Source organism: Lontra canadensis, unplaced genomic scaffold (assembly GCF_010015895.1).
Source record: "Lontra canadensis isolate GAN:19392208 unplaced genomic scaffold, GSC_riverotter_1.0 scaffold27, whole genome shotgun sequence".
Lineage (NCBI taxonomy): Eukaryota > Metazoa > Chordata > Mammalia > Carnivora > Mustelidae > Lontra > Lontra canadensis.
In genome coordinates, this window is record NW_022631021.1 from 1,552,375 (window position 1) to 1,578,439 (window position 26,065).

Sequence of the window (26,065 nt, forward strand, 5' to 3'; positions counted from 1 at the left end):
ATGGTAGTGGGAGATGTGTGCCAAAAAATCTTTCTAGTATGATATTTATTGAAAGTTCTACCAGATGTTATAGGTAAAGAGGAAGTTCCAAGTTAGTAGTATAAATTACTTATTTAGAAGGCTCATTTTGCAGGCTATTAGCAGTTAGCCTGATTCTATTGGAAAAAAGCCTCAAATTGTATAATGTGGAGAAGAGATGTCATGTTTTTGCATTATTTCCTTCACCTTAGATACTTTAATTTGATGCATTTAATTTGATGCATTAATGGGAGTTTTAGTTCATTTAATTTGATGCATTAATGGGAGTTAGTTAGTGTAAGTACAAATTTTAATATATTTAAATTTTTCCCATAATTTCCAAAAATAAAATTGTGGTTTGTCCTTTTAAACATTATTGAGGGTTCATTTTTTTTTTTTCTCAGTAACATCATGCGGGGATTAGAGAAGTCATCTATGACCATTGAAAGAAATTGTAAAACCGCTTCTGATCCTCACAAATTACCTAGAGACTTGTCAGGTGATGGCTCATTCTTCATTCTGTTGGGGAAAACCAAAATTGTTTTTTGAGGAAAAACCTGGGATGGTCATTTGTCCTCCCATGCTCTTGTTAGTGTGAGCATTTGTCCTGGGTAGGCAGCACTTCGCTTTTCCTAAGAGATGGTCTCTCTTACTCTATCTAGCAACTCACCTGAGTGTTGGAGCATATTGATCTGCCTCTGCCTTGCTGCATAGAAAATCTGCAAGCCAGGTGCCAGTCATGGAGGAGAAACACAGAGGCTCTGAGTCTCTGTACCTATCAAAAGCTCAGTTGATGGAAATCGTTTTTAGAGGATTATCTGAGGAGCATGGAGCTTACCTTTTTCTCTCGACACACTTAAGATTTCCTCTTAGGTTAAGTCCACTGGAGAACAGCAGCATGCATGCTATTATGTACTCTCTTCCCCACCTTTGCTAATAATGAACGGTATTTTGGCTTTATGAAACAGTCTCCACTGATGAAGAAACTCTAAGAAAAGAACCGTCTGAAACCCACTAAGAATGTTGCTTAGGACATTTTTACCACATTATACAGCATCTCCTTCATAAACATACACAGGAGGAACTCTTCTCTGGTTTTATTACAGGAATAATTATGTCTCTCTTCAGTTCTCCTGAGTACCTAGTTTGTTTTTATTATATGGTCCCTGTGACTCATGTCTTAACTGGTTGTGTTCTCTTGTGCGATGGCTTTAGTGGGCTCAGAGCCCACTTAAAAACCCACTCTAAAGGGTATTTAGAAAAGACCTCATAGTAATCATTAGTATGTTAACTTCATCTATACAGAATTTCTTATTTTCCCATAATCACTGTTATTTCAAGTTATGTATGTATAGTTCCATACTGCCTTAAATCTATTGTGGAATTAAGTGGGATAAATAAATTTGGAAGTTAAACAGAATATATTAGGATATGTTAAGAATCTAATAAGCCAGGAGCACCTGGGTGGCTCAGTTGGATAAGAGTCTGCCTTCAGCACAGGTCATGATCCCAATGTCCTGGGATCTAGCTCTGCTTTGGGCTCCCTGCTCAGTGGACAGCCTGCTTCTCCCACCCCTCTGCCGCTCCTCCTGCTTATGCTCTCTCTCCCTCTGACAAATAAATAAATAAAATATTAAAAAAAAAAAAAAAGAATCCAATCCAGTTTTTGGTGGGGAGAGAGGAGGCAAATTTGAATGGGTAACACAACATTCAGTTTTATTGAATATTGTGTCCTAGGTACTGGGTTCACAGCAGTAGATGAGTGAGTATGACATCCTACATTTATAATCACTGCTTTTAATGAATTTTATATTTTTTCCTTTAATTTTTTCTTTACCATATCAGCGATTTTATAAAATGTGAGTTAACTTTATAGCTGTGGGAGACTTCATGTGAATTTGTAATTGGAGGAAAACCTTATTAAATGATGTATCCTTAATTTTAGTTTGGGAAACCTGATCATTGTAAAGATAATCCCATTTTATGATGTTGTTCATGAAAACAAGATTTTATTTGTAGCTATAATTTTTAAAAATGTGATTAAGAGGCCCAACTGGTAATACTAGTAAGTGAATCATTATAATAAAGGCAAAGCGAATTGCCCTTATCCTGGGCAGCTTGGCATTCTGGAAAAAGAGTGCACATTGATATTAGAGCAATCTGGGTTTGAATCCCACTGCCTAGGAGTTATATGCCTTGGATGAGTTGTTAATGTCTTTGACCATTAGTTTCTTATTTTGTAAAGCCAATATAACTATCATAAAAAGTTATAAGGATTAAGTTAAATATTTCCCAAATGATGTATGACATAGTCAGATATTCAGTAAATTTGAATTTCTTCTCCTTTGATTTAATTGGTTTTATCAGGTAATTTAAAAAATTATCAGTAATTTTTGCTTTTGGTAATCAATGTTTGATTTGGGGTGAAATTTCTCCTCTTTCTAAATACTGCTTTAATTAGTGATAATAACAGGAGGCTAGGTCAGAGCAGTAAATTCTTAAAGAGGTGGGGTTGAGGATGGATATTATATTCTTTGCCTCAGCAGCTTTGTCATAGGAATCATTGATAAGCAGAAAGCAGTTTCTCTGAACAATTCCTGCTTATTCTCTTTTGTAAGCAAAATATTTAAAAAAGTGAGAATGTATGTCCTTTGAAGTAAAAATCATCTGTTTTAAGGAAATCATGCAATTATTGTAGAAGCAGTATGAATTAAGATGTCCATTGTAATAGTATTTATCATATTTGTACGTATGAATGAATGGAATGGCTATAATGCCCATCAATAAAGAGAATAGTTGAGTAGATTGTGGTGTAGATATTTAATGAAATTACTATAAATGTTTAGTAAAATGGAAAAATGCTTATGCCTTTGGGATAGAGCCCAAATTAATGTACCAAGAGTATAGCTATGTAAGTATCATTTGAAGGAAATACAATTTTTTTTAAAGATTTTATTTATTTGACACAGAGAGAGACAACCAGAGAGGGAACACAAGCAGGGGGAGTTGGAGAGGGAGAAGCAGGCTTCCTGCAGAGCAGTGAGCCCAACATGAGCTCGATCCCAGGATCCTAGGACCATGACCTAGCTGAAGGCAGACACCCAACAACTGAGCCACCCAGGAGCCCCTGAAGGAAATATAATGTTAATAGTGTTTTTATTAAAGTTAGAGAGTACCTATTTTTTCCTTTATGGTAACAACAATACAGATGACTTAGGTTCTAATTTTACTAATATCTGATGTTAAAAGATACAAGCTCATTTTTTAAAAAATCAGGAAATATAAAATAAGCAAAAAAGTTAAATTCTGAATATATTAGACATTTCTTCTCTGTGTATATTTATATATACATGTATGAATATACATCCCCCCCCCCCACAGATAGGATCATTCTTTACTTCTGAAACTTGTTCTCTTTCCCATTAATAATAGAACATGTACATGTTAGTACTATATGGAGATTCTTGCTAATGGCTGCAATATATATGGGAGAAAATACCATAATCTAGATTCTCCCCTATTGGACATTAAGGTCATTTCTGCTTTCCTTCTTTTGAACAAGCTGCAATAAACACATATATTGTGACTCCAACTTATAAATTTTTATATGTAAACTTTTAAACCCAATTTATAGATTTTTGAATCTAAGGTTTAAAAAAGTAGTCAAGTGTTCATAGTTGCACTATTTTATTGGGCATTGTTTGTTTTCATGTTTGTTTTCATCATTCCAGTTAGATTGCAGGTTCTGTGACATCAGGTACAATGTTTAATGTTTCTTTTGTATTCACAAAGCTTCTCATGAAGGAGATATTTCAGTAAATAATCAGGAAGTGATACTTTGTTATTTGTAAAATTTCACATCTTTGCCTCCTCCAGTATTCTAGATTCATAGGGAGTAGTAGAATTTTAGGGATTGAAAAACTTCCCCTAAATTAAGTAATACAAAGAGAGCAAAGGTTATTTCTTTTCTTTCTTTCTTCTACTTCTTCTTCTTCTTTTTTTTTTTTTTGCAAAGGTCATTTCTTATGAAATACTTTTCATTAATACTATCTTGAGCTTTTCCCATATGAAATGCAATTAATTATGTCAGGAAAATTGTAGAAAAGCAGAGTTTATACAATTAGAATATATTTAAAATGGACCAAACTTTTTGCAAAGTTGAGCTTGATTATCCATTAAGAGTTCTAGTCAGAGATCCATTGAGGATCCATTCAGTAGTATCCATTAAGAGTTGATGCTTGAACAGCAAAGGAAACAGTTAACAAAACCAAAAGACAACTGACAGAATGGGAGAAGATATTTGCAAACGACATATCAGATAAATAAAGGGCTAGTATCCAAAATCTATAAAGAGCTTAGCAAACTCGACACCCAAAGAACAAATAATCCAATCAAGAAATGGGCAGAGGACATGAACAGACATTTCTGCAAAGAAGACATCCAGATGGCCAACAGACACATGAAAAAGTGCTCCATATCACTCGGCATCAGGGAAATACAAATCAAAACCACAATGAGATACCACCTCACACCAGTCAGAATGGCTAAAATTAACAAGTCAGGAAATGACAGATGCTGGCGAGGATGCGGAGAAAGGGGAACGCTCCTCCACTGTTGGTGGGAATGCAAGCTGGTGCAACCACTCTGGAAAACAGCATGGAGGTTCCTCAAAAAGTTGAAAATAGAGCTACCCTATCAGCCAGCAATTGCACTACTGGGTATTTACTCTAAAGATACAAACGTAGTGATCCGAAGGGGCACGTGCACCCGAATGTTTATAGCAGCAATGTCCACAACAGCCAAACTATGGAAAGAACCTAGATGTCCATCAACAGATGAATGGATAAAGAAGAGGTGGTGTATATATACAATGGAATACTATGCAGCCATCAAAAGAGATGAAATCTTGCCATTTGCAACGATGTGGATGGAACTAGAGGGTGTTATGCTTAGCAAAATAAGTCAATCGGAGAAAGACAACTATCATATGATCTCCCTGATATGAGGAAGTGGAGATGCAATGTGAGGGGTTTGGGGGGTAGGAAAAAAATAAACAAAACAAGATGGGATCGGGAGGGAGACAAACCATAAGAGACTCTTATCTCACAGAACAAACAGGGTTGCTGGGAGTCAGGGGGTCGGGAGAGGATGGGGGGGGGTGCTGTGAGTGCTGTGAAGTGTGTAAACCTGGCGATTCACAGACCTCTACCCCTGGGGCTAAAAATACATTATATGTTTATTAAAAAAATTTTTTTTTTAAAAAGAGTTGATGCTTGAAAACACCACTTGAATCTGAATCTCAGCTCTGCGATGTTCTTTCTGTACTGTAGGCATTATTACTCTTTGTGCCTCTGTCTTCTCATCTGTAGAATGGAAATCATAATAATGTCTTTTTATAAAGTTGTGATACAGATGCTCATTCATGTAAAGATCTAAAAACGGTGCCTTATAATAGTAAGCAATCAGTGATTATAGGTTTCTAACATTAATATGAGTTCCTTGTTGGATGCTATTGAATTTACTTATTTTATTTTAAAAAGATTTCATTTTTAAATAATCTCTGCACCCAGTCTGGTCTCGAACTTATAACCCCAAGATCAAAAGTTGCATGCTCCACTGACTGAGCCAGATGGACACCCCTGGATGCTATTGAATTTATAAAAATTGAGGGCCACCTAATAAAGTTGAAGTTTTTTCTTACATGTTTCAGATAACTGCATCATAGAATGCTCTTAAACTTTTGTAAAGCCTTTTTCGAGAATATGTATGTGCCAGGCATGATGATGCTGAGTCCTGTGTGATACAGTGGTGAATAAAGCAGAAGACACTAACTGCCCTCAAGGTGCTTATGATGAGTAGGAAAGGCAGACATTATTAACATCCAGTATTTAAGCTTGACTATGGGCTAGGCCCTTTTGCTAAAACTACTACAAAAGTTACCCCATTTAATCTTAACAGCCATTCTCCTTATTAATATATACCTTATCCTCATTTTATATGTGAGGCTGAGATAATTTAATTTTCTCAAGATTATGCACTACTCAGTGGCAGAACTGAAATTAAAACCAGATAGTGTAATACCAAAGCCCCAGCCTTTATTTGACCACTCTGCTGGGTGGCAAATAAAGATATAGTAATAAATTGTGATCACTAGGATAGGGTACTGATTAATCTTAGCCTGCCTTTCTCTAAATAGATACAGGAGTCAGAGATAAAAATATGTACTTTATTACTGTAAAGCTGGCATGGAGAGTGGCTTGGACAGGCAGTTCAAATGGGCTGCTTATTTCTTCATCACTGAATTGAACTTGCACATTCGGTCATGGGCAGTTCAGCTAGAAACCTGATAACATTTGTTGCCCCAGGATGTCCCAAAGGGTTTACCAGTGGAGGAGGGGGAACATGCAGGTAGGCAGGCAAACTGAGGTGAAGAATTGAGGAGGGTGGGTCATGTGGCAATGGCCATTTTCTGTCTCATTTGAGCCATTGCGGGGTGTAGAGAAGAGTATATATTTACCTGGTACTTTGAAGAGGGAAGAAGTAATTATTTTATGGGTTTGTAGGAAAAGGAGGGGGAGAGAGGTGAACTCCCCCTCTATGTAGGATAAGAAAGGAAATGAGGAGTGTGTTGTGACAGAATGACTGAGACCTGTTGATAATCCAAGGGGGGGGGGTGGCAATTTAAGCCAGAGCTTAAGGGATAAGTATTCTGCTGCTGGGTGGAGTGGACAAGAGAGAGTAGAGCAGCTCAGGAACCAGAAACAGCCCATCAAAGAATTCAAGAAACTGAAAGGAGCCAGCATGTTCAAAACAGTGGCTGAGGGGAAGGAAGGAATAGCACAGGAGCAGGATGGAGTGGTCATTGGTGGTCAGATCACCTGAACCTTGTAGGCTATGATAGGAAATTTGCATTTTATTGTATATGGCAAGGAAATTCCTTGAAGGGTTTGAAGAAGTGGGTTTTGTCCTCTAATTTATATTTTTAAAAGATTGAATTGGATGCTTATGGAGAGTATGTAGGAAGGGAACAAAACAGGGAGACTAGTAGAAGAAGGCAGGCTGGTGATGAGGATGATTTGGACTAGTATGGTAGCAGTGAAATGAGAAGTTGAATTAGAGATGTATTTTGGAGAAGGAAATGACAACACTTGCTGACAGATTTGGATGGGGGCCAGAAGGCTGGAGGAAATCAAGGATAATCAAATGTTTAGCTAGAGCAATTGGATGGAAGTCCATTTATTGAGACATAGGAAACAGGGAGAAGAATAGTTCCAGGTGTTTTGAATTTGTTAAGTTTTAAGGTGCTTATGTGGTTTTCATGTGGAGATGTTAGGTAAGCAGTCAGACTCAAATAGAGAGATTTCAGTGAGAGATATAGATTTGCAAGTTTTCAATATAAGACGGCATTTAATTTAAAGTCTTGGGTATAGATGAGATCATCTAGAATGTGGGAGAGAGAATAGGGTCCAGTGTCATGCCCTGAGGAACTAACAGAGAGTTCCAAGTAGAGGGACCACAGGCAGTGGAATCAGAGAGGGAGCTACCATAGAGGTCACAGAAAAACAGTAGAAATTAACAAGTCAGGAAACGACAGGTGTTGGTGAGGATGCAGAGAAAGGGGAACCCTCCTACACGGTTGGTGAGAACGCAAGCTGGTGGAGCCATTCTGGAAAACAGTATGGAAGTTCCTCAAAAAAGTTGAAAATACAGCTGCCCTACGGCCCAGCAATCGCACTATTGGGTATTTACCATAAATATACAAATGTAGTGATCCAAAGGGGCACGTGCACCGGAGTGTTTATAGCAGCAATGTCCACAATAGCCAAACTATGGAAAGAGCCTAGGTGTCCATCAACGGATGAATGGATAAAGAAGATGTGATACACACACACACACAGTGGAATACTATGCAGCCATCAAAAAACTGAAATCTTGTAATTTGCAATGATGTGGATGGAACTAGAGGGTATTATGCTAAGCAAATTAAGTCAGTCAGAGAAAGACAATTATCATATGATCTCTCTGATATGGAGGAATTTGAGAAGCAGGGTGGGGGTTTGTAGGGGGAAGGGAGGGGAAAATGAAATGATAGGACTGGGGAAGGAGATAAACCATAAGAGAATCTTAATCTCGGGAAATAAACTGAGGGCTGCTGGGGTAGAGGGGAGGGATAGGGTGGCTGGGTTATGGACATGGGGGAGGGTATGTGCTATGGTGAGTACTGGAAGACTGATGAATCATAGACCTGTACCCCTGAAATAAATAAATTATATGTTAATTAAAAAAAATGTGCTGATATGGACTCCAGAATGGAGAGTGTTTTGAGAAAGGGGAAATGGATCAACTGGATCCTGGATCAACTGGTGATCCAGGAACATAGTCATTGAATTTGGTAACAGGTCATTAATGACCTGAAAAGAGTAGATTGAGTGTAATGGATTGAGGAAAGAATGGGACCTGAGGAAATGAGTCAAACCTTAAGATACATATGAATTACTTGGAGGTCTTGTCAAAATGTAGATTTTACTTTAAAGCCTGAAATTCTGCATTTTTTTCCCTTTTATCATATAGTTTATTTTAGTTTTATTTTTTAATAAACTTATAATGTATTACTAGCCCCAGGGGTACAGGTCTCTGGAGATTCTGCATTTCTAAAGAGCTCCCCCATAATACTGATGCTGTTGGTCCGTGGAAGAGCAGTGGCATAGATTAGTGGTTCTCAGACGTCACCGTTTGTTAGAGTTATGTGGTGGGCTTGATAAAATACAGATTACTGGACCCACTTCAGTGTCCAATTCAGTGGGTCTGGGAGATGGACCTGAGAATTTGCATTTCTTATAAATCCCAGGTGATACAAATGCTGCTGGTCTAGGAACAACACTGTTGAGAACCAATGGGGAATTCTAACTCTGAGAGCATTCAAGGGAAATTTTTTGTTTTTCGAGGATGGGCAATAACTCATATTTATGTGATGAGAATGACCCAGAAGATAGGGAGAAACTCAGAAGGGAGAGAGAGGAAGGGAATGAAGGTGTGAGGTCCTTGAAGGGATGTCGGAGGTGCCTCCAGAGCATGTATTGAGGTTTTGGATTTTCGTAAGAAAGGGCATGTGTACTTTGTTATAGCGAGAGAGGAAGAAGAGAAGATAGGTTCAAGTATAGATGGGTTTATAGATTTACCTGTAGGCAGATGGAGCTTCCTTTTGCTGGTTTCTATTTTCTTGATGAAGGCTGGGGCAACTTTTGAAGGAAGAGGGTGAATTTGAGGTTTGAGGAGAGAGACTGATGACTTTGAGTAAGAAAGTGCACTTCCTCGAAAAAAGTGGCAGTTTTGAGAGCCTTATTTGAGGTTAAGGTCAGAAATTAAGAATGAAACCAGTCTATATGATTGTACATTTTTTTTTCCAACCACAATTGGTTCTTGGATTCAGACAAGGAGAATTAAATAGTTAAGATCACCCAAAGTTAGACTTTATCCAGGTGAGTGTAGGAGACAGAGAGAAAGAGCAAAAGGGAGCATGTAGTCTAAGCCAGGCAAGAAGGGAAATGAAGATGGGAGAGGGCTTGAAGGATAGAATCAGCCAACGATGATTAGGTCCACAAATCACTGTAGTCAGGATATAAGTAAACAAGAAGTAAACTAAAAGGCATAGAAGGTTTGTGATAGAAAATGGGTGCTGGCATTCAAAACAGTGTAGGCAGGGCAGCTTTTGGTGGTGATAGAGGTCCAGGGCGTGAACATGGAGGAGGCTGGATGAGGTGGAGTTTCCTGGAGAGGTCAGGAAATGGAGAGGCCAGGATGTTGGATGTGTCCTCCACCTGGATGTTGAAGCTGCCAAGAATGATGACAGAAGTTGGGAGTGGAGAGAGACTTTGAGATAGGAACTAACTTTTCAGTGAATAATGGAAAATTCCGGGTCAGTGGATTACAGCAACAGAGAGGTAGCAATTGCTGCGACCGGGGGCTTTTGTAAAGCAAACGGAGAACAGAGTCTGGAAGTAGGAATGGTTGGTGCGGAGGACATCTGCCCCACCTGCTAGCCGTGAGGTACAATGATACGAGAGAATCCCCTCCAAGGGCAGGGCTGTAAGAGTAATGTCTTCAAGGTAGAGCCTACTTTCAATTAAAGAGATGGAGGGGAGGCTCAGAAAGGGGGTTGAAGATTTATAGGAGTTGGTAACAAATTGGGAGTTGAAGGGCAAGGACTTAGTCTAGGGATTTGGGAGGAAAGTGGGGGGAACTTCTGGAACAAGTACAGAGTCACATGGGAAAAATTTTGGTCCCAATAGATGATCTGGAGGTCTTGGATGCCTATTAGAGACTGAGAGAAACAGGAGGATGAGGCATCGGATTAGCCCAGGCTCTAAAAATAATTAAAATACACATCAAGTTTCTTGCTATAGTTGTCCTACATGACCTAGCCTCTGCTGGTACCTCTGACTTCAATCTTTTCTCCTCTCCCCTTGCTCTACCTACACAGGTCATCTTTACGCCCTCCAGCATGCCATATTTTGTCTACCTCTGTGTCTTCTTTCCTTTGTTTGCACTTGCTCTTCTGAGAGGCAGCATGGCAAGTGGTTAGTAGCGTGAGCTGTGGATCCAGATTCCCTCCTGCCACTTTCTAGCTTTGTGATCATGGGCAAGTTATTTAGCATCTCTGTGCTTCATTTTCCTCATTTCTGAGTGGCAGAATGATAATAGCAGTTACTTCATAGCAGTGTTAGGGATTAAAAGTTATTTTAATTTTAGTTTTAACAAAAATTAATGTTAAGGGCCTGGAACAGTTATGGTATGCAATAAAGACTCAATAAATGTTAATAATACTACTTTTTTCCGGGCACCTGGGTGGCTCAGTCATTAAGCACCTGTCTTCGCCTCAGGTCTTGATCCCGGGGTCCTGGGATCAAACTCTGCTTCAGGCTCCCTGCTCAGAAGGAAGCCTGCTTCTCCCTCTCCCACTCCCCCTGCTTGTGTTCCCTCTCTCACTGTGTGTCTCTCTCTGTCAAATAAATAAATAAAATCTTTAAAAAAAATAAGTAAACAAAAAATAATACAACTTTTTTCTTCTCTGTAGCTCTTTTTCCATATTCCTTTACATGGTTGCTACTTTCTCATCATTCAGTTATCTCAGCTTGAACCTACTTGCTCAGACATCCCAGTTAAAGTAGCAAAACTCCACTGGCTTTCTGTCATTTGTCCCATTATTCTGTTTTATTTAGTCATAGCCTTCATCACTATTTGAAATTACTGGAATATTCTGCTGATCCCCTCTCCCCCATCCCTTGAGGGCAGGGATTTGTTGACTTGTCCTTCTTATATCTCAGCTTCTAAAGAGTGGCAGATACTTTGTAGGTGCTCAAGAAATTTTTCTGCCAACTCATTGTCCTGAAATCATTCCAAGCCCTCCACTCTGATCAGGCAGCATTTGGTGGCAAAATGCCAGTGAGGCCTAAGGCACAGAGGACAGAATCCAGCTCTTTGTAGATCAGTCTTTTGGCTCCTGTAGATCAAGAGGCTGCTTGTTTTTGTGCTAATTGGGACACAGCTACATCCATTTTCAAGTTTATTGTCTGGCTATAACCACAGAGTTGAGTAGTTGTGACAAAGATCCTATGCCTCACAAAGTCTGAACTATTTTTTCTCTGGCCCTTCAGGAAAAAATTTTCTGATCCCTGATTTAGATGCATAGAAAAAAAAAATGAGAAGGAAACACCAAAAATAAAAGAAGGTTACTTTGGATAGTGGGATTATAGCTCGTTTTAGTTTTTATGTTTATATTTTGTATTTTGTTATAGACCCACTTAATTTGGAAATGAAATAGCCTTCCTTATAAGTACTAATTTTGAAGTATTTAGAAGCACATTCAATAATGAAATCTTTATGTGTTTTTTTCCTTAGTGCTGCTTTTGACACAAAAACTGGGTTACGTGTGGCAGTGAAGAAGCTCTCCAGACCATTTCAGTCCATTATTCATGCCAAAAGGACCTACAGAGAACTGCGGTTACTTAAACATATGAAACATGAAAATGTAAGTTACTCATGCAAGGAGTAAATGCTGTTCTTGAATGGACTGGAAAAAATTGTGTTAATTACTACAGATGGGCATACATGAGAATGCATCAGACTTTGGACCATCCTCCTGGTACCAGAGTGTTTGTGGTCGCTGTGTTACACCTGGTAGCCCCCCAAAGCCTTGGGAGTCATGGGTACATCTTCCTAGAGTTCAAGTGTTACTTGGACAGTTTCAGAGGGGAAGCATTAACTGACTTTTTTTTTTTTAATAAAAAGATATTTAAGAGAAAATATTACAAACAAATTTTGCATTCTTTACCGAGTTTACTTAAGGCTGTAGTGTCCGAATATGGGAGGCCGAGGCTATTTTGTATTATGGGTTATTTCAGTGGGAAGTTTGAGGCAGCATGCCTTACGTTCACTGAATGTCTTATCAAAGGTGACTTAGTTTATGGATAATTTAATATTATAATTTTCTTTTTTAATCTTTTTCAAGACAGCTTTTCCAGATTCAGGTATTTTAATAAATGTGACAAACACACTGTTTAAGTTAAACATAACTTTTTCTTTCCTGTCAATTTGGAAATTTGAGAGCAATGCTGTCCTGCAAAGGAGTGCTTCAAAATCCTAATACAGTAAATAAAAGGTTGCGACTGGACTATTAGCTGAAAATGGAAAATAATTAATGGAGGATACTTATTTTCCTAAATTTTAAAATCAAGTTAAAGGAAATGTATGTGATTGCCATATGAAAAAAACTGTAAAATTTGTAGCATTGTGGAAACAATGGCCATAGAGATTTGACGGTATTGATCGTTACTGTGTAGAAAAAAATTCAAAATGTATAAATTTATTATTTGGCTGTTCAGACCTTTTTTGTTTTAATAATTGAACTTTAAAATTTTTTTTAGATTACAGATCTGTGATACTTTATTAATATATACTTGTTTCACAGGATACAAATTTTTTCTAAATTGGGAGCATTGAGACTTGAATTTGGAGTTGGATTACCAATGCTCTTACAGTCACAGCTATAGCTTATTTATTTTCATGGTTTATTTTAATTGCATACTATTGAGCAAATTCTGTTTTCCCCAGGTAGCCTCTATTCCTAGGTATAAATTTTGTGAGCATCCATGTGCAAAGCTGTGTTTTTAAAAAGTTCAGTGCAGTGCTGCAGCCTTCCTAATCAGTGACATGTTTACAAGAAGTTGAGATATATGGAAAAAGCTACCAGGAGATGCTTTATTCCAAGGTCTGCATATAATCAGGGTAGCCTGGCAGCCTAACTGATGCATTTACATTTAATTTTTAACACAGTTGAGTGTGTATGCTGTTTTTTTTTTTTTTTTTTTTATTTTTTTTTTTAAAGATTTTATTTATTTATTTGACAGACAGAGAACACAAGTAGGCAGAGAAGCAGGCAGAGAGAGAGAGAGAGAAGCAGGCTCTGCACTGAGCAGAGAGCCCGATGCGGGGCTCAATCCCAGGACCCTGGGATCATGACCTGAGCCGAAGGCAGAGGCTTTAACCACTGAGCCACCCAGGCGCCCCTGTATGCTGTTTTTCATTACACATTAATAAATGTGACAAAGACATTATCATATCTTTTTAAATAAAGAAAACTTTGAAAATAGAACACAAACGAAACATTTATGGAACCCCAGAGCACTTTGAGGAGGCCCTGGGATCCCACTGATGTTGCCAGTGCTCATTTATGAGCATCTGGTTTAGATTACCAGCACTACACTTCATTGTTCTGCTTCTCTTCGTAGACCATCTAAGCCAGTGTTTAGGGCAAAGATTACTTTGGGTTATCTGAATCCATGCCTTAGTTTTTCTAGTAATCATAAGAAATAAGCTTATTTAGTTTATTATGCTAATTGTCTGTAATGAGATACTTCAAAATGTGTCTTAGACAGTATTAGACTGGTTACATTTGTAGAAATGAAGAGGCCACAATGATGGGATACGATTGTTCTAATTTAGGAAGTGCTACAAGAATCCTGATGGGATGCCTGGGGGTGCATAGTCCGTTGAGTGTCTGACTTTCAGTTTCCGTTCAGGTTGTTATCTTGGGGTCATGGGCCCCAGCCCTGTGTTGGGGTTGGTGCTCTGCTTAGGACTGTCTCTTTCTCTGGTCTTCCCTGTTGCATTCTCTTTCTCTGTCTCTCTAAAATGAATGGATAAATCTTAAAAAGGAGAGGGAGGGCTGATAGTGTAGGAACACAGGATTTTCATTTATGTACGTTGTTTCATAAGCAGTTTGCTTAATAGCAGTTGGGCTTTTCATGTTAACATGTTTAGATTTTAGCAGTATCAATGGAGAGGGTCATCTGTACTTAAATATTGGCGATTTGGTTTTGAACAAAAAAAGGCATATGGCTGAATGTTTTATAGTTCTCTATTCTGTTAGGGGCTAACAGACTTTGACTCAATATAGGAAAATTCCTAAATGTCAGCCTATTCCACAAACACTTGTTAGAAGCTCAAATTGTAAAAGTAGTTTTACGCAGGGAAGAGCCAAAACCTCCAAATAAATTTGAGGATTTTAAGAGGAGTTCCTCTCCTTCATCTTCCTCTTTCTCTTCCTCTTTCTTTTTAAAAAATGACTCTTTTGGGGGTGCCCAGGTGGTTCCAGTCTGTTAAGCATTTGTCTTCAGCTGAGGTCATGATTCCAGGGTCCTGGGATCGAGCTGAGGTCATGATTCCAGGGTCCTGGGATCGAGCCCCACATAAGGCTCCATGCTCAGCAGGGAGCCTGCTTCTCCCTCTCCCTCCCCCGACTTGTGCACATGTGCTCTCTCTCTCTTTCTCTCAAATAAATAAATAAAATTGTAAAGCAAAACAAAACAAAACAAAACAAAACAAAACCCTTTTGGGTCGTACCTGGTTGGCCCAGTCAGTAGATAATGGGACTCTTGATCTCAGGGTTGTAAGTTTGAGCCCCACGTTTGGGTGTAGAGATTACTTAAAAATAAAATCTTTTAAATGAATGAATGAGTGAATGAATGAATGAGTCTTTTGGGCCCCTGTACAATTTTTAACCAGCCACTAGGCCTCCAGGAACAGCAGCAGCTTAAGACTCTTGACAATACTAAGTATTGGTAACAAATATAATTTCTAGATGCCAAGTGCACAGGCGATCTTTTACACAGAAATGCCTGAGTCAGAATCAGTGGTTCATCTTATTTCTTTTATTAGTGATAACGAATGACAGATACATGCTTACCATATGGGTAGTAGGAGCTAGGGCTATGTCCTCTGTGCCTGTAAGAGTTACTCTCTGAACAGAGTTAGCTGGTGCATTCCTAATTGGACTTGTGACCTTGAGCTCATTAATACCTGCTCTAAGGAAAAATGAAAGGGAAGCATCCTGCCAGTTTCATCTTTTTGGTTTCTGAATAGGTACTACAAAGACTGCCTGGTGTTAAGGGCCTGGAAATCTGTGCGTTTTGAGATTTAAAAATATCCAAGGAATCCTTTAATAAATTTTATTTGGGAGCCTTAGATGTAACACTGCCATGATAGGCCAAGTCATTGTCTTGGTGCACTTGTGTTAAATACATTAGATATTGTCTTCAGTGACTGAGTTAAGGTGGGTTTTTTTCTTGAGTATGTGCCAAGTTAGTAAAAATGTGTGTTAACTTTTGTCTGTCAGCTTTTGGACCATTGTAGGACAGTCATCAGAGACATTTGCTGATTATTTCTATTATAAATGTCTTTTCTGAACAGTTGATTCCTGGGTTACTTTTGGGTGTCTGAAAACATATAATGGCAAAAGGAATAAAGAAATAGGCTAAAATTAACTTGATTTAAAAGGAAATTTCCATTTAAAAAATAGAAATGAATAGTTTATGGAATATTCCTAAAAGTTCCCAGAACTATTCTACTGCTGGGAAACTTATTAATGGAGAAGGGATATTAGTAAAAGCCCACAAAAAATTAAAAATACTTTGATGTAATATGAGTAGTTTTAATCTCATAAAACAGGTCCTTTTTAGGAAATTAAATTTGATAGGCTGTTTACTAATGTGCTTGCTCTATTATGTTTTCCAAATTAGTCTATTGTGCTTCTGACAGTCATGCTTCTTAGTCATTTGAATAATTTAGCTTAGTTTTGTGTCTCAAATTTTGTACTGGAAGTAGCTGCTTCAAATTATTTCTGTGATTTGTTTGTAATTCTTTATAAAACTTAAGAACTGTGATCACCACTTACTTTGGTAATCAACAGAGGGTCAGGCCTTTGGACTAGGCACCTTCAGTTACATTGTTGACTTAATCTTCCCCACAATGCAGTAAAAATGAGCACCCCCCTCTCTTCCGTATGAGGAAGTGAAGCTCAGAGAAGATACCCGTTTTTCATTTATTTAACAAATACTAATTAAAGTACTGTGTGCCAGGCACTATTCCAAGAGCTGGGATTATTGGATTGAAGAAGACATAAATTCATGGATCCAGGAAATCACAAACTGACTGTGGAGTTCCAACTTAAAGCTGTTGGATTCCAAAATGCTTATGTTTTCAAATTGAAGTTGGAGCTGTTATTTGAAAATGATTTGGACTTATTTTTAAGTTTTACTTTATTTTGTCTTTGAGGTACCTCTTGCATGAAAAATCCTATGTAAATTGATTTCTGGTGATTTACTTTAATATGAGGATTTTCACAATCACCACTAAACTAATGTAAAACAATGTGAATTGTTTTAAACTTTTCCTGTTGCACTGGGGAGATGAGGCATCTCACATAACAAGAATCAATGTTTAGAAAATATTGGAACAGTTGAATAAAATTGGCTTCTAGATCTCAGTTACCTAAAGTACAAGTGAGGATGGGGAGAGTAATCAGAAGATCAGAGGTCTTAAGCCAACAGTCTGTCAAACTCAGGGAGAACGATTACGGTTTAGATGGGGAAGGTAAAAGAAAATGATTTGACTTAAATTTAAAGCACCATTCAGAGCCGTCATAAGGTCAGGGATACACTGTTGGTGAAAATGTATGCTGATCCTTAAATATATTGGTGTCCTTTGATGCTATAATTCTATTTCTTGAAACTTATTTTCTGTAAGGATATACAAGATGTGCAAAAATATATATTACACACACATATACATACACATATGCACATATGTGTACATACACACTTGCAGTGGTCCTTAAATGTCCAAAGATAGGAAATTGGTTAAATTATGATATATACAAATGGTAGAGCATGAAAACTATTTGAAGATATAATCATTATATAGTAAGTGACAAGGCAGGATATAAACTTATGCAGAGTATAACCCCAACTTTAATTTACATACATCAGAAACATCAAAGGAAATATCTCAAAATGTCAATGATAGTTATAATAGGTAGAGCAATTATAAGTAATTTTGATTTTCTTGTATACAGTTGTCTGGGTAATGATCGTACAGATAACTGTACCTTTCCTTTGGAATAAGATGTAAAGTCTTGAAAAACTATTCTCCTTGACTTCCAAGGCTTTTTTTTGGGCTTGTTTCCCTTTTGGGTCAGGCTGTATAATTGAAATTGCTTTTAAAAGTCTGATAGTTAGATGAGTGGAGTAACATTCTAATTAAGAGTGTTCTTTTTTATGGTAATGTTTGCAGCATAGGTATATTTTACTCTCAGGACTCTCGTTTAACTTGCTAGGTTAGAGCAGCAGGCTAATGTGGCCCAGACGTGGGTCTGTTCTTGAAGGCCATTTAGCTTTTGTTTGTTTTGTTTCCAGATATTCTTAATTCTGGTTTTAGGAGTGACTGGGGGTGGTTTGGGAATGGTGGTAGTCTATACAGATTAGTAAATATAAGTCCATGATCAGAAAAACTGCTCAAAAACCATGGATTACTGAGTATTAAGTAGTTTTTGCTTCATCCTTGTACAAAGATGGCCTTTTCTTTTTTTCATTTTTAAATAGTCTGATCTAAATACTTGACGATGACTAAGAAAAGTGTCTGAGTATTAAGAATATTATAAGAATAACACCAAGAATATACTAAGAGAATATTTTGGGACTCAAAAAATGTCAGTCTTGAAGACTACATATGGAAAATTTTCATGGAATAATAATATGTTTAAAAAAGAAAAATGAGGGGCACCTGGGTGGCTCAGTGTGCTAAAGCCTCTGCCTTCGGCTCAGGTCATGATCCCAGGGTCTGGGGATCGAGCCCCGCATCGGGCTCTCTGCTCAGTGGGGAGCCTGCTTCCTCCTCTCTCTCTGCCTGCCTCTCCACCTGCTTGTAATCTCTGCCTGTCAAGTAAATAAATAAAATGTTAAAAAAAAAAAAAAGAAAAATGATACTATAGTAATAGCAGTTGAAGTGTGACTTTTTTCCTGCTTGTTCATCATTAGACTATCAGTGTGTGTATAAGTCAAGAGCCCTAAAGCTTTTTGTTTCCTGATAAACTAACTAATGGCTACATGTAAGCAAATTCTAAAGAAATGATGTTTTTAATGGTAAAATATGTTATTCTGGGAGGCGATGCTAATAAGAAAAGATCAAAAGCATAATTTGGTTAAAAAAAATAAGTTGTAGTTAAGTGTATGATGATGTGATGTCATTGAACTAAGGTAGTGGGATTTGAAATCAGTTCCTATTAAAATGGTTAAGACCTAATGGTATTATGGTTCTATATTTATTTACTGCTTGATTTTTCTATTTTCTTATAGGTGATCGGTCTGCTGGATGTTTTTACACCTGCAAGGTCTCTGGAGGAATTCAATGATGTGTGAGTGAATCTTCTGCCTTTGCCTTCCTCAGCTGGATGATAACGATTAGCAGACCACTTCTCTTCCTGCACCATTTAGCGATATACAGACTTCAAAAGATTCTTTATTCCTACCATCCAACTCTCCTAGGGGAAGGGGATGGATATAGAAATGTGTATCATGTATGGTCTAAATCCTCGTGGGAGGGTCAGCCCCCAACTGCTGCGTTACTCAAGGCTCAGCTGTCTATTAGTATTTTCATCATTCCAGGCACGTTGTGAGGATTTAGTGGTGAGTCCTTGCAGGACTTTCATGGAAAGGAGCATAGGGAGTTTGATTATGATTTTTGTTCTCAAATTGCCTGTCCCAGTTTTCAAGGGACACCTTTATACTTTACGTCATTGCATTCACATCAAGCAATGTAACCAGGCCCTGGTTCCATATAAATTCTTCTCTCCCTTTTGTCCCACTTGCATGTGGAAATGGTACTAGACCTGCCTGCTTGCTTGAAGTATTAGATTTCTGTCCTGAGACAGGCGGTGGGCCTCATGTATTGAGAAAGCTGCTGCCCAGTGCTTGTTTTCCCAGTGCTAGCCTGAGGTTATCAGGAATCAGTAGTGGAGGTTTGGGAAAATGAAACAGGAGAGAAGGCTGCTGTGAGAATATTTGTTTAGTAGGTCACCATTGTGGGCAACTGGGCTGAAAACTACCAGGATCTTCTAGGGAGCAATTGGAATACACCTCAGATGGGGAGCATTTATCTCCTGGCCCCTGGCCTGTTGGCAAGGGTTTGCTCCAGGGGGCCATTAATGCCCTCACATGCCCAGACTGCACATGTGTGAGTATGAGATCGATTCCGGCAGGTGTTCTTGTGCACATAGGAGCTATCTACTGTAGCTTCCCCAGTAGCTGAATTAGCCCACCTCCCTCCCATTCCCAATTCACACATATACTCTACCACAAAGAAAAGGAACACCTTAAATTCAGAGTTACACATTTTGTCCTCTTGTAATTTTTGGCATTCTTACCTGGAAGGAGATGACTGTTGTGAAAATCAACACAGAACTGCAGATCATGGCTGCTTCTTTCTTAACCTCGACTCCCCAGTGCTGAACTTAACCACTTTCTCCCCACCCTTATCCTGTGTTCAGTTTCTCCCACCTTTATTTATCCTAGGCTGAGTGCAAGCACCATTTGCTCCTTTCCCAAAGAATAAGCAGGGGGCTATGTTTGAGCTTGTGTGTTCTCTCTAATGAAAGGGTCAAAGAAAAAAATGAAAAATATAGAACATGAAATGTAAAAGGAGCAGGAAAAGTAGCGAATTTTTCCCCACCATGTGAGCTTAGTTGGAAGATGATATGGCTAAGAATAGAAGATGAAAGTGAAGAATGTGGTCCAGGTGCGAGAATTTCCACCCACATTTACCTTTATCCTGTTAATGGAAGTTTAAGAAACAAGCAAAAGGCGGGCACCTGGCTGGCTCAGTTGGTTAAGTGTCTGCCTTGGGCTCAGGTTGTGATCCCAAGGGTGCTGGAATTGAGCCCCGTGTTCAGGCTCCCTGCTCAGCTGGGAGGGCTTCTCCTTTTGCCCCTCACCTCTGCTCATGCTCACTCTTATTCTCTCAAATAAATAAATAACGTCTTAAAAAAAAGAAAAAAAGAAACAAACAAGGGGAAAAATGGGCAATAACTAAAAACCTGCAGCCCTGCTGTGCATTCCAGGCACTGGAATGTGGAGGCTTCCAAAGAATATTGGATGCTACCCAGGCAAGGGCACGTGTGTTTCAAATTGTTGAGCCGTGCTGTAAGCTATACTTGGAAAAGAATATTGCAGAATATTGCAGAATATGTGGGTTTTTTTTCCTTTAAAATTCATTTTTATTTTTTTAAAGACAGTATTTTTAGAGCATCTTTAACTTTTTTTTTTTTTTTAAGATTTTATTTATTTATTTGACAGAGAGAGAGAGAGATAGCTAGAGCAGGAACACAAGCAGGGGGAATGGGAGAGGGAGAAGCAGGCTTCCCGAGGAGCAGGGAGCCTGATTCGGAGCTCGATCCCAGGACCCTGGGATTATGACCTGAGCAGAAGGCAGACGCTTAACCATCTGAACCTCCCAGGCACCACTAGAGCATCTTTAACTTTATAACAAAATTTAGAGGGAGGTACAGAGATTTCCCAATTATGCCCCTGCCGCACATGTGCATAACTTCTCCCATTGTCAACATCACTCACTAGAATGGTACTCTTTTTCTTTTTTTCTTACCAAGGAGGAACCTATAGTGACACATCATGCTCACCCAAAGTCCATAGTTTACCTTAGGCTTCACTTGTGGTGCTGTAAATCTATGGATTTGGACAAGCACATAGTGATATATTAACATTTAATATTATACAGTGTATCTTCACTGCCCTAAGAATGGTGGGGTTTGATATTCTGCCTAGCTGTGGAAGAAATGCTGAAATAATGTGTTTGTGAATTACTCTGGAAACCATTTGAATCAAGTCTGAGCTATAACCTAAAATTTTAGGCATCATGAAGATGGGTTTATTATTTAACACATGGTTTGGTGATTTCCTGACCTGGGAAAATGCTGTATTTTGGCTTAATAAGGCATTATGGAACTGCATTATGAACCTGTTTTTTTTTTTTTTTTTTTTCCATGTGAAAAGATCTTATTTAAGGCTGGTGTCTATTTGAAAGGTGAAGTTTTATCCACTGTTATGCCTTTGGCTCCTTTATCCGTTTGAAGGCCACTGACTACAAGGATACCCACTGAACTGAAGTTGCATTTATTTCTTCATTCATTCAATAAATACTATTGAGTAGGAATCTGTTCTCTCTACTTGACTATCACTGGGTTCTGGCCATTTGTTTATTTACTTCCAGCTTTATTGAGCTATAATTAACATAAAACATTGTGTAAGTTGAGATCTGATTATTTATAAACAAGAACTGAGTTCATCTCTTGGGAGCAAATCTCAGTACCACTTGTTGAATGCTTGCTGAGTGGAGTGTTGGAAAAAGTCTCCAAATAATGGGAAACGCTAATCTTTCCCCTTGATGAAATCAAAATCTTACTAGGAGAAGGGAGTAAACTCGAGAACATTTTGTAACCGAGTTACTTGGCTATATGACCTGAACAAGTCACTTTGCTTCTCTGGGCCCCAGTGGTTTTCTAATTAAAACTTGTAGGCAAATAATGAAAATTGGGGTGGTGGACTTCCGAAGTGTTTTGTTCTGTTTTTTAAGATTTTATTTATTTCTTTTAGAGAGAGAGATACAGAGCATGTGAGCAGGGGAAGGGGCAGAGGGAGAGAGAATCTCAAACAAATTCTGCACTGAGTGCAGAGCCTGGAGCCTGATGGGGGCTCTATCCTACTGCCCCAAGATCATAACCTGAGACAAAATCAAGAGTGCGATGCTCAACCCACCAAGCCACCTAGGCACCCCTGAAGTGTTTTTAATACTAGAGAATCCCTGGAAATAGAATGGAAACCCAAGGTTACCCTAGGAAAATATTTCATTGTTTATTTTTCTATGATGTTTGTATCACTGAAAAAAATTTGTGCTTGTCCAGGACAGTGGTAATTTCAGTGTTTTCCAAAATCATTTCAGAATTTACTTAGGCCAAATGTCTTCACCTATAATTACAAGGTTTGCAAATTTAAATACCTTTAGGGTCAGACAAATAACATAAATGAGTCAGACAAATAACATAAATGGAAGTGGTAGGATCTTTGGTAAAGTAGAGTACTTGTACTTCCTAAAAGCACTGACATTAAAACAAAACAAGCGAACAAACAAAAAAACCACTGTTCTGGCCAAATCAAACACACCGAAGGCTGGAGTGGTTCTACAGTTTTAGAGCAGGCACTAGTTTTGAACATGAACTTTTCATGCTAATTAATAAAATATCTAGTTACTTTTCATGTTTACAGTAACTGAATTATGTGTTATGTGTATTTGTGGCTTTATGTTTCACTTAGCACTTTTCATTTATCATATAATTCTAATTTTTACTGAATTTTTAACTTCTTTGTTAATAGGCATTCTGCATACTTCACTTGTAAGACTGTACTTTTGAGAAAGGAACGGTAGGTGGTGAGTTTTGTTCATTAGGAATAATGGGCAGGTACTGAATCTAACAGTGTTTGGAAAGTGTGAAACTGAAAGATGAGTATATCGAGTACTTGACTGCCGTATGAGGTGGTTGCACAGATGGCAAAATTTTGTAGAGATATAGCTAGACCTTTTAAATGATTGGAAATCATTTGGGCATTTCTGTTGGCTTCTTAATGGCAGCATTTGGCGCAAGGTGGCATATATATGCTTATGCATGCTGCAAATATTTAGCTCCCAATAGAAGTCCCAGAATTTTAAATAGCCAGTCTCAGAACCTAACCCCTAGAGTAAGCTAGCTGCATCTTCGTGCAACCATATCATCTCTTCTTGGTTATAGAGGTTCTCTAACCAAGCTTAGGAGGCTTTGGAGAGTTTTTGGACTTAGGGGGAACTATTTCCTCAAATTTCAGGAAAACTGAATTGTCATGGTAAGTGGAAGGCAGTTTGTCCCTACTGTTTACCGCTTTCTCCATTTTTTTACAACTTTACATTGCAGGTTTCACATACCTGAGTTCCTTACCTCTCCTTAGTTCTTGAAGAAGGAAATGGTAATGAGGTTATAGACTCTTCTATGATTTAGCAGAAGACCTTACAACAGGGTCAGTCAGCACCCATGGTTTGAGTGAAAATCACTGAGCAGATTATCACCTAGTTTAGAGTTACGTTTGATAAAAATGAATGTTTAACCAATAAGGGTAGCCTTTTATGTCAGTGTAAAAGCTGTTGGGCATACCGAATAGGTAAAGGGAGTTTCTGGATTTACGTTTAACCTGATTTCATTCAGTATTTGAATACCCAACGTATACTAGGCACAGGACTAGTCTCCCTGATGATAGAGTTGAGATGCCTAATGGAAGAGAAGAAAATTTTATTTTTTTATTTCATTTTTAATATTTATTTATTTACTTTAAAGATTTTTACTTATTTATTTGAGAGAGACAGAGAGAGAGACAGTACAAACAGGGGGAGCAGCAGGCAGAGGGAGAAACAGGCTTCCATCTGAGCAGGGAGCCCCATGTGGGACTTGATCCCATGCCCCTGAGATCATGATCTGAGCTGAAGCCAGACACTTAACCGACTGAGTCACCCAGGCGCCTGAGAGAAGAAAATTATAAATAATCAAACAAAAGACAGTGTGGGCAGTTCCGAAAGATCCTACATGATTTGTTCCTGTGCAGTCTCTGACTCCATCTATAGTCTTCCATTCACTCTTTGCATTCCAGCCCCTCTGGCTTCTTTGTTCTCCTTTGAGTATGGACATCCACATTCTCAGTAGGACCTTTGCCCTGGTTTCTAACGTGGGCCTGAACACTCTCCCTGCATCTCTACATGACTAGCTCCTTCGTTTCTTTCAGGACCCTCCTCAAAGGTCTCTTCACCAGGAGCCCTTTCCCCTTCACCACCATAGCTGCGTCTGCCTCCACTGTCAGTGTCTATTCCTTATGCCACTTGGTTCTTAGCAGATTTTACCATCCTATGTTTGTTACTGTGTCTTTCCTCTCTCTGGCTTACACGCTCTAATAGAGTAGGGAGTTTGTTTCCTTCCTTGTTGAATCTTCAGTACTTAGAGATTCCAGATGAGGAAACTGCCCTTGAGAGAGATGAACAGAACTCTGTAATAACCTACAGAACTGCACACATCTCAGGTCTTTTGGCTCTAAGTCTATTTCTGATCACGTTTGTCTTGATCCAGGGCTATGATTATTATTTGAAGGTCTGCAAATCCTTCTTACTGGGTGAAGACTGTGATCAGTTCTGTGTGAGATGTCAAAACTAAAGTCCTTCCAGTGGCATGTGTTTCCTGTTACTAATAAGGTGAAGCATAAATGTTTGCCTAAAACAGCTAAACGACCAAGTCAAGTTTGTAATGTGGTATTAAATGATATCACAATGTGAGAGAAACTTAGTGGAGGAAGAAGGTAAGAACTGTATCTGAAGAAACAGATAAATGTGGATGGGGCATAGAGGTTGAAACTTTTTTCCAGACAGTCAAAGAAATGAAGAAACCATGTAAAGTGTACAGAAAAAGAGATTTGCGTTGAATGGAGAATGTTAGATAAATAACCATTGGTTTTTCTTTTGTATTTGGAAAAACTGTGTAAGTAAATTCTGATTGATTGACTTTTGTGGCAGAGAAAAATTGTTTTCCCAATTTAGCAAATAAGTGTTACTTGCAAATAATGCTTTCCTCCATCACTGTGAAAGAAATACCCAACCTCATTGTTTGGGCCTACAGACATGCTTTCATTCCTTGAAAACAGGCTGAGTGTCCAAGATAGGTAATATAAGAGAATCAGTCTGGGAGAAAGATGAGGAGGTGAAGCTCCTTGTAGATGCCTTCGGTGACTTACATTTGAAAACTGACTAAATTACATATCTTTTTTTTTTTTTTGAAGATTTTATTTATTTATTTGACAGACAGAGATCACAAGTAGGCAGAGAGGCAGGCAGAGAGAGAGGAAGGGAAGCAGGCTCCCCGCTGAGCAGAGAGCCCGATGTGGGGCTCAATCCCAGGATCCTGGGATCATGACCCGAGCTGAAGGCAGAGGCCCCAACCCACTGAGCCACCCAGGCGCCCCTAAATTACATATCCTTTAAGAAAGCACCATTGAGTTTTTGTCTGACATGTCAATAAGATGCCCCCTTTTTCTCAGATGAACTGATTTCAAAAGGTGGAGAAGATTCAGGGTCTAATTTAGAGTTTCAGTCCTTCAGTAAATCTTTTCCTCATTAACTCCTTCCTAAGACTGGGTTGGGGCCTTCTCCTGTGTGTTCTCTAGCCCCTTGATGTTCCCTTTTATAGTTCTAATCATGCTCTATTATGATTTTATATTTATATTTGCATTCCTCTCATCCTTTTTCATCATTGGATCCCCAGTGCTCGACAGTTAATATTTGTCGATGGAGAGACTGAAGAAATAACCTTGTGCTGTCTTGTTTGTAACTGGTTGATGATCTGGTTTTCTTGTAATCTGCTCGGTGCATTCTCTTTTGACTAGCCTTTTTTTGTTTTTTATCCTGTCATAGGATATACGGGATATAACTAGACTCAGTATTCTACCATATGGAATCTAAAGGGTCTGGTTTGGTTGATGTGGGTAATGTAGAGGGCACCTCTCAGTAATCTTTGTTTCCAATGAAGAGAGTAGTTTGTTGTGAAATAAGCTGGCTAAGCTGTCTACTTGGCTGCTAAATG

The 26,065-nt window shown here is 38.5% G+C and overlaps 1 protein-coding gene across 4 annotated transcripts in view; it reads left to right on the plus strand.

Annotated features, from left to right (window-relative positions):
* Window positions 1-26,065, plus strand: part of MAPK14 (mitogen-activated protein kinase 14) — a 74,993-nt gene that overhangs the window by 14,213 nt on the left and 34,715 nt on the right. For all 4 annotated transcript variants that reach the window (XM_032864338.1, XM_032864337.1, XM_032864340.1 and 1 more), the window contains 2 exons: window positions 11,917-12,046; window positions 18,708-18,766. In XM_032864338.1, the coding sequence (XP_032720229.1) occupies window positions 11,917-12,046; window positions 18,708-18,766 (189 nt within the window). The remainder of the gene's footprint in view (window positions 1-11,916; window positions 12,047-18,707; window positions 18,767-26,065) is intronic.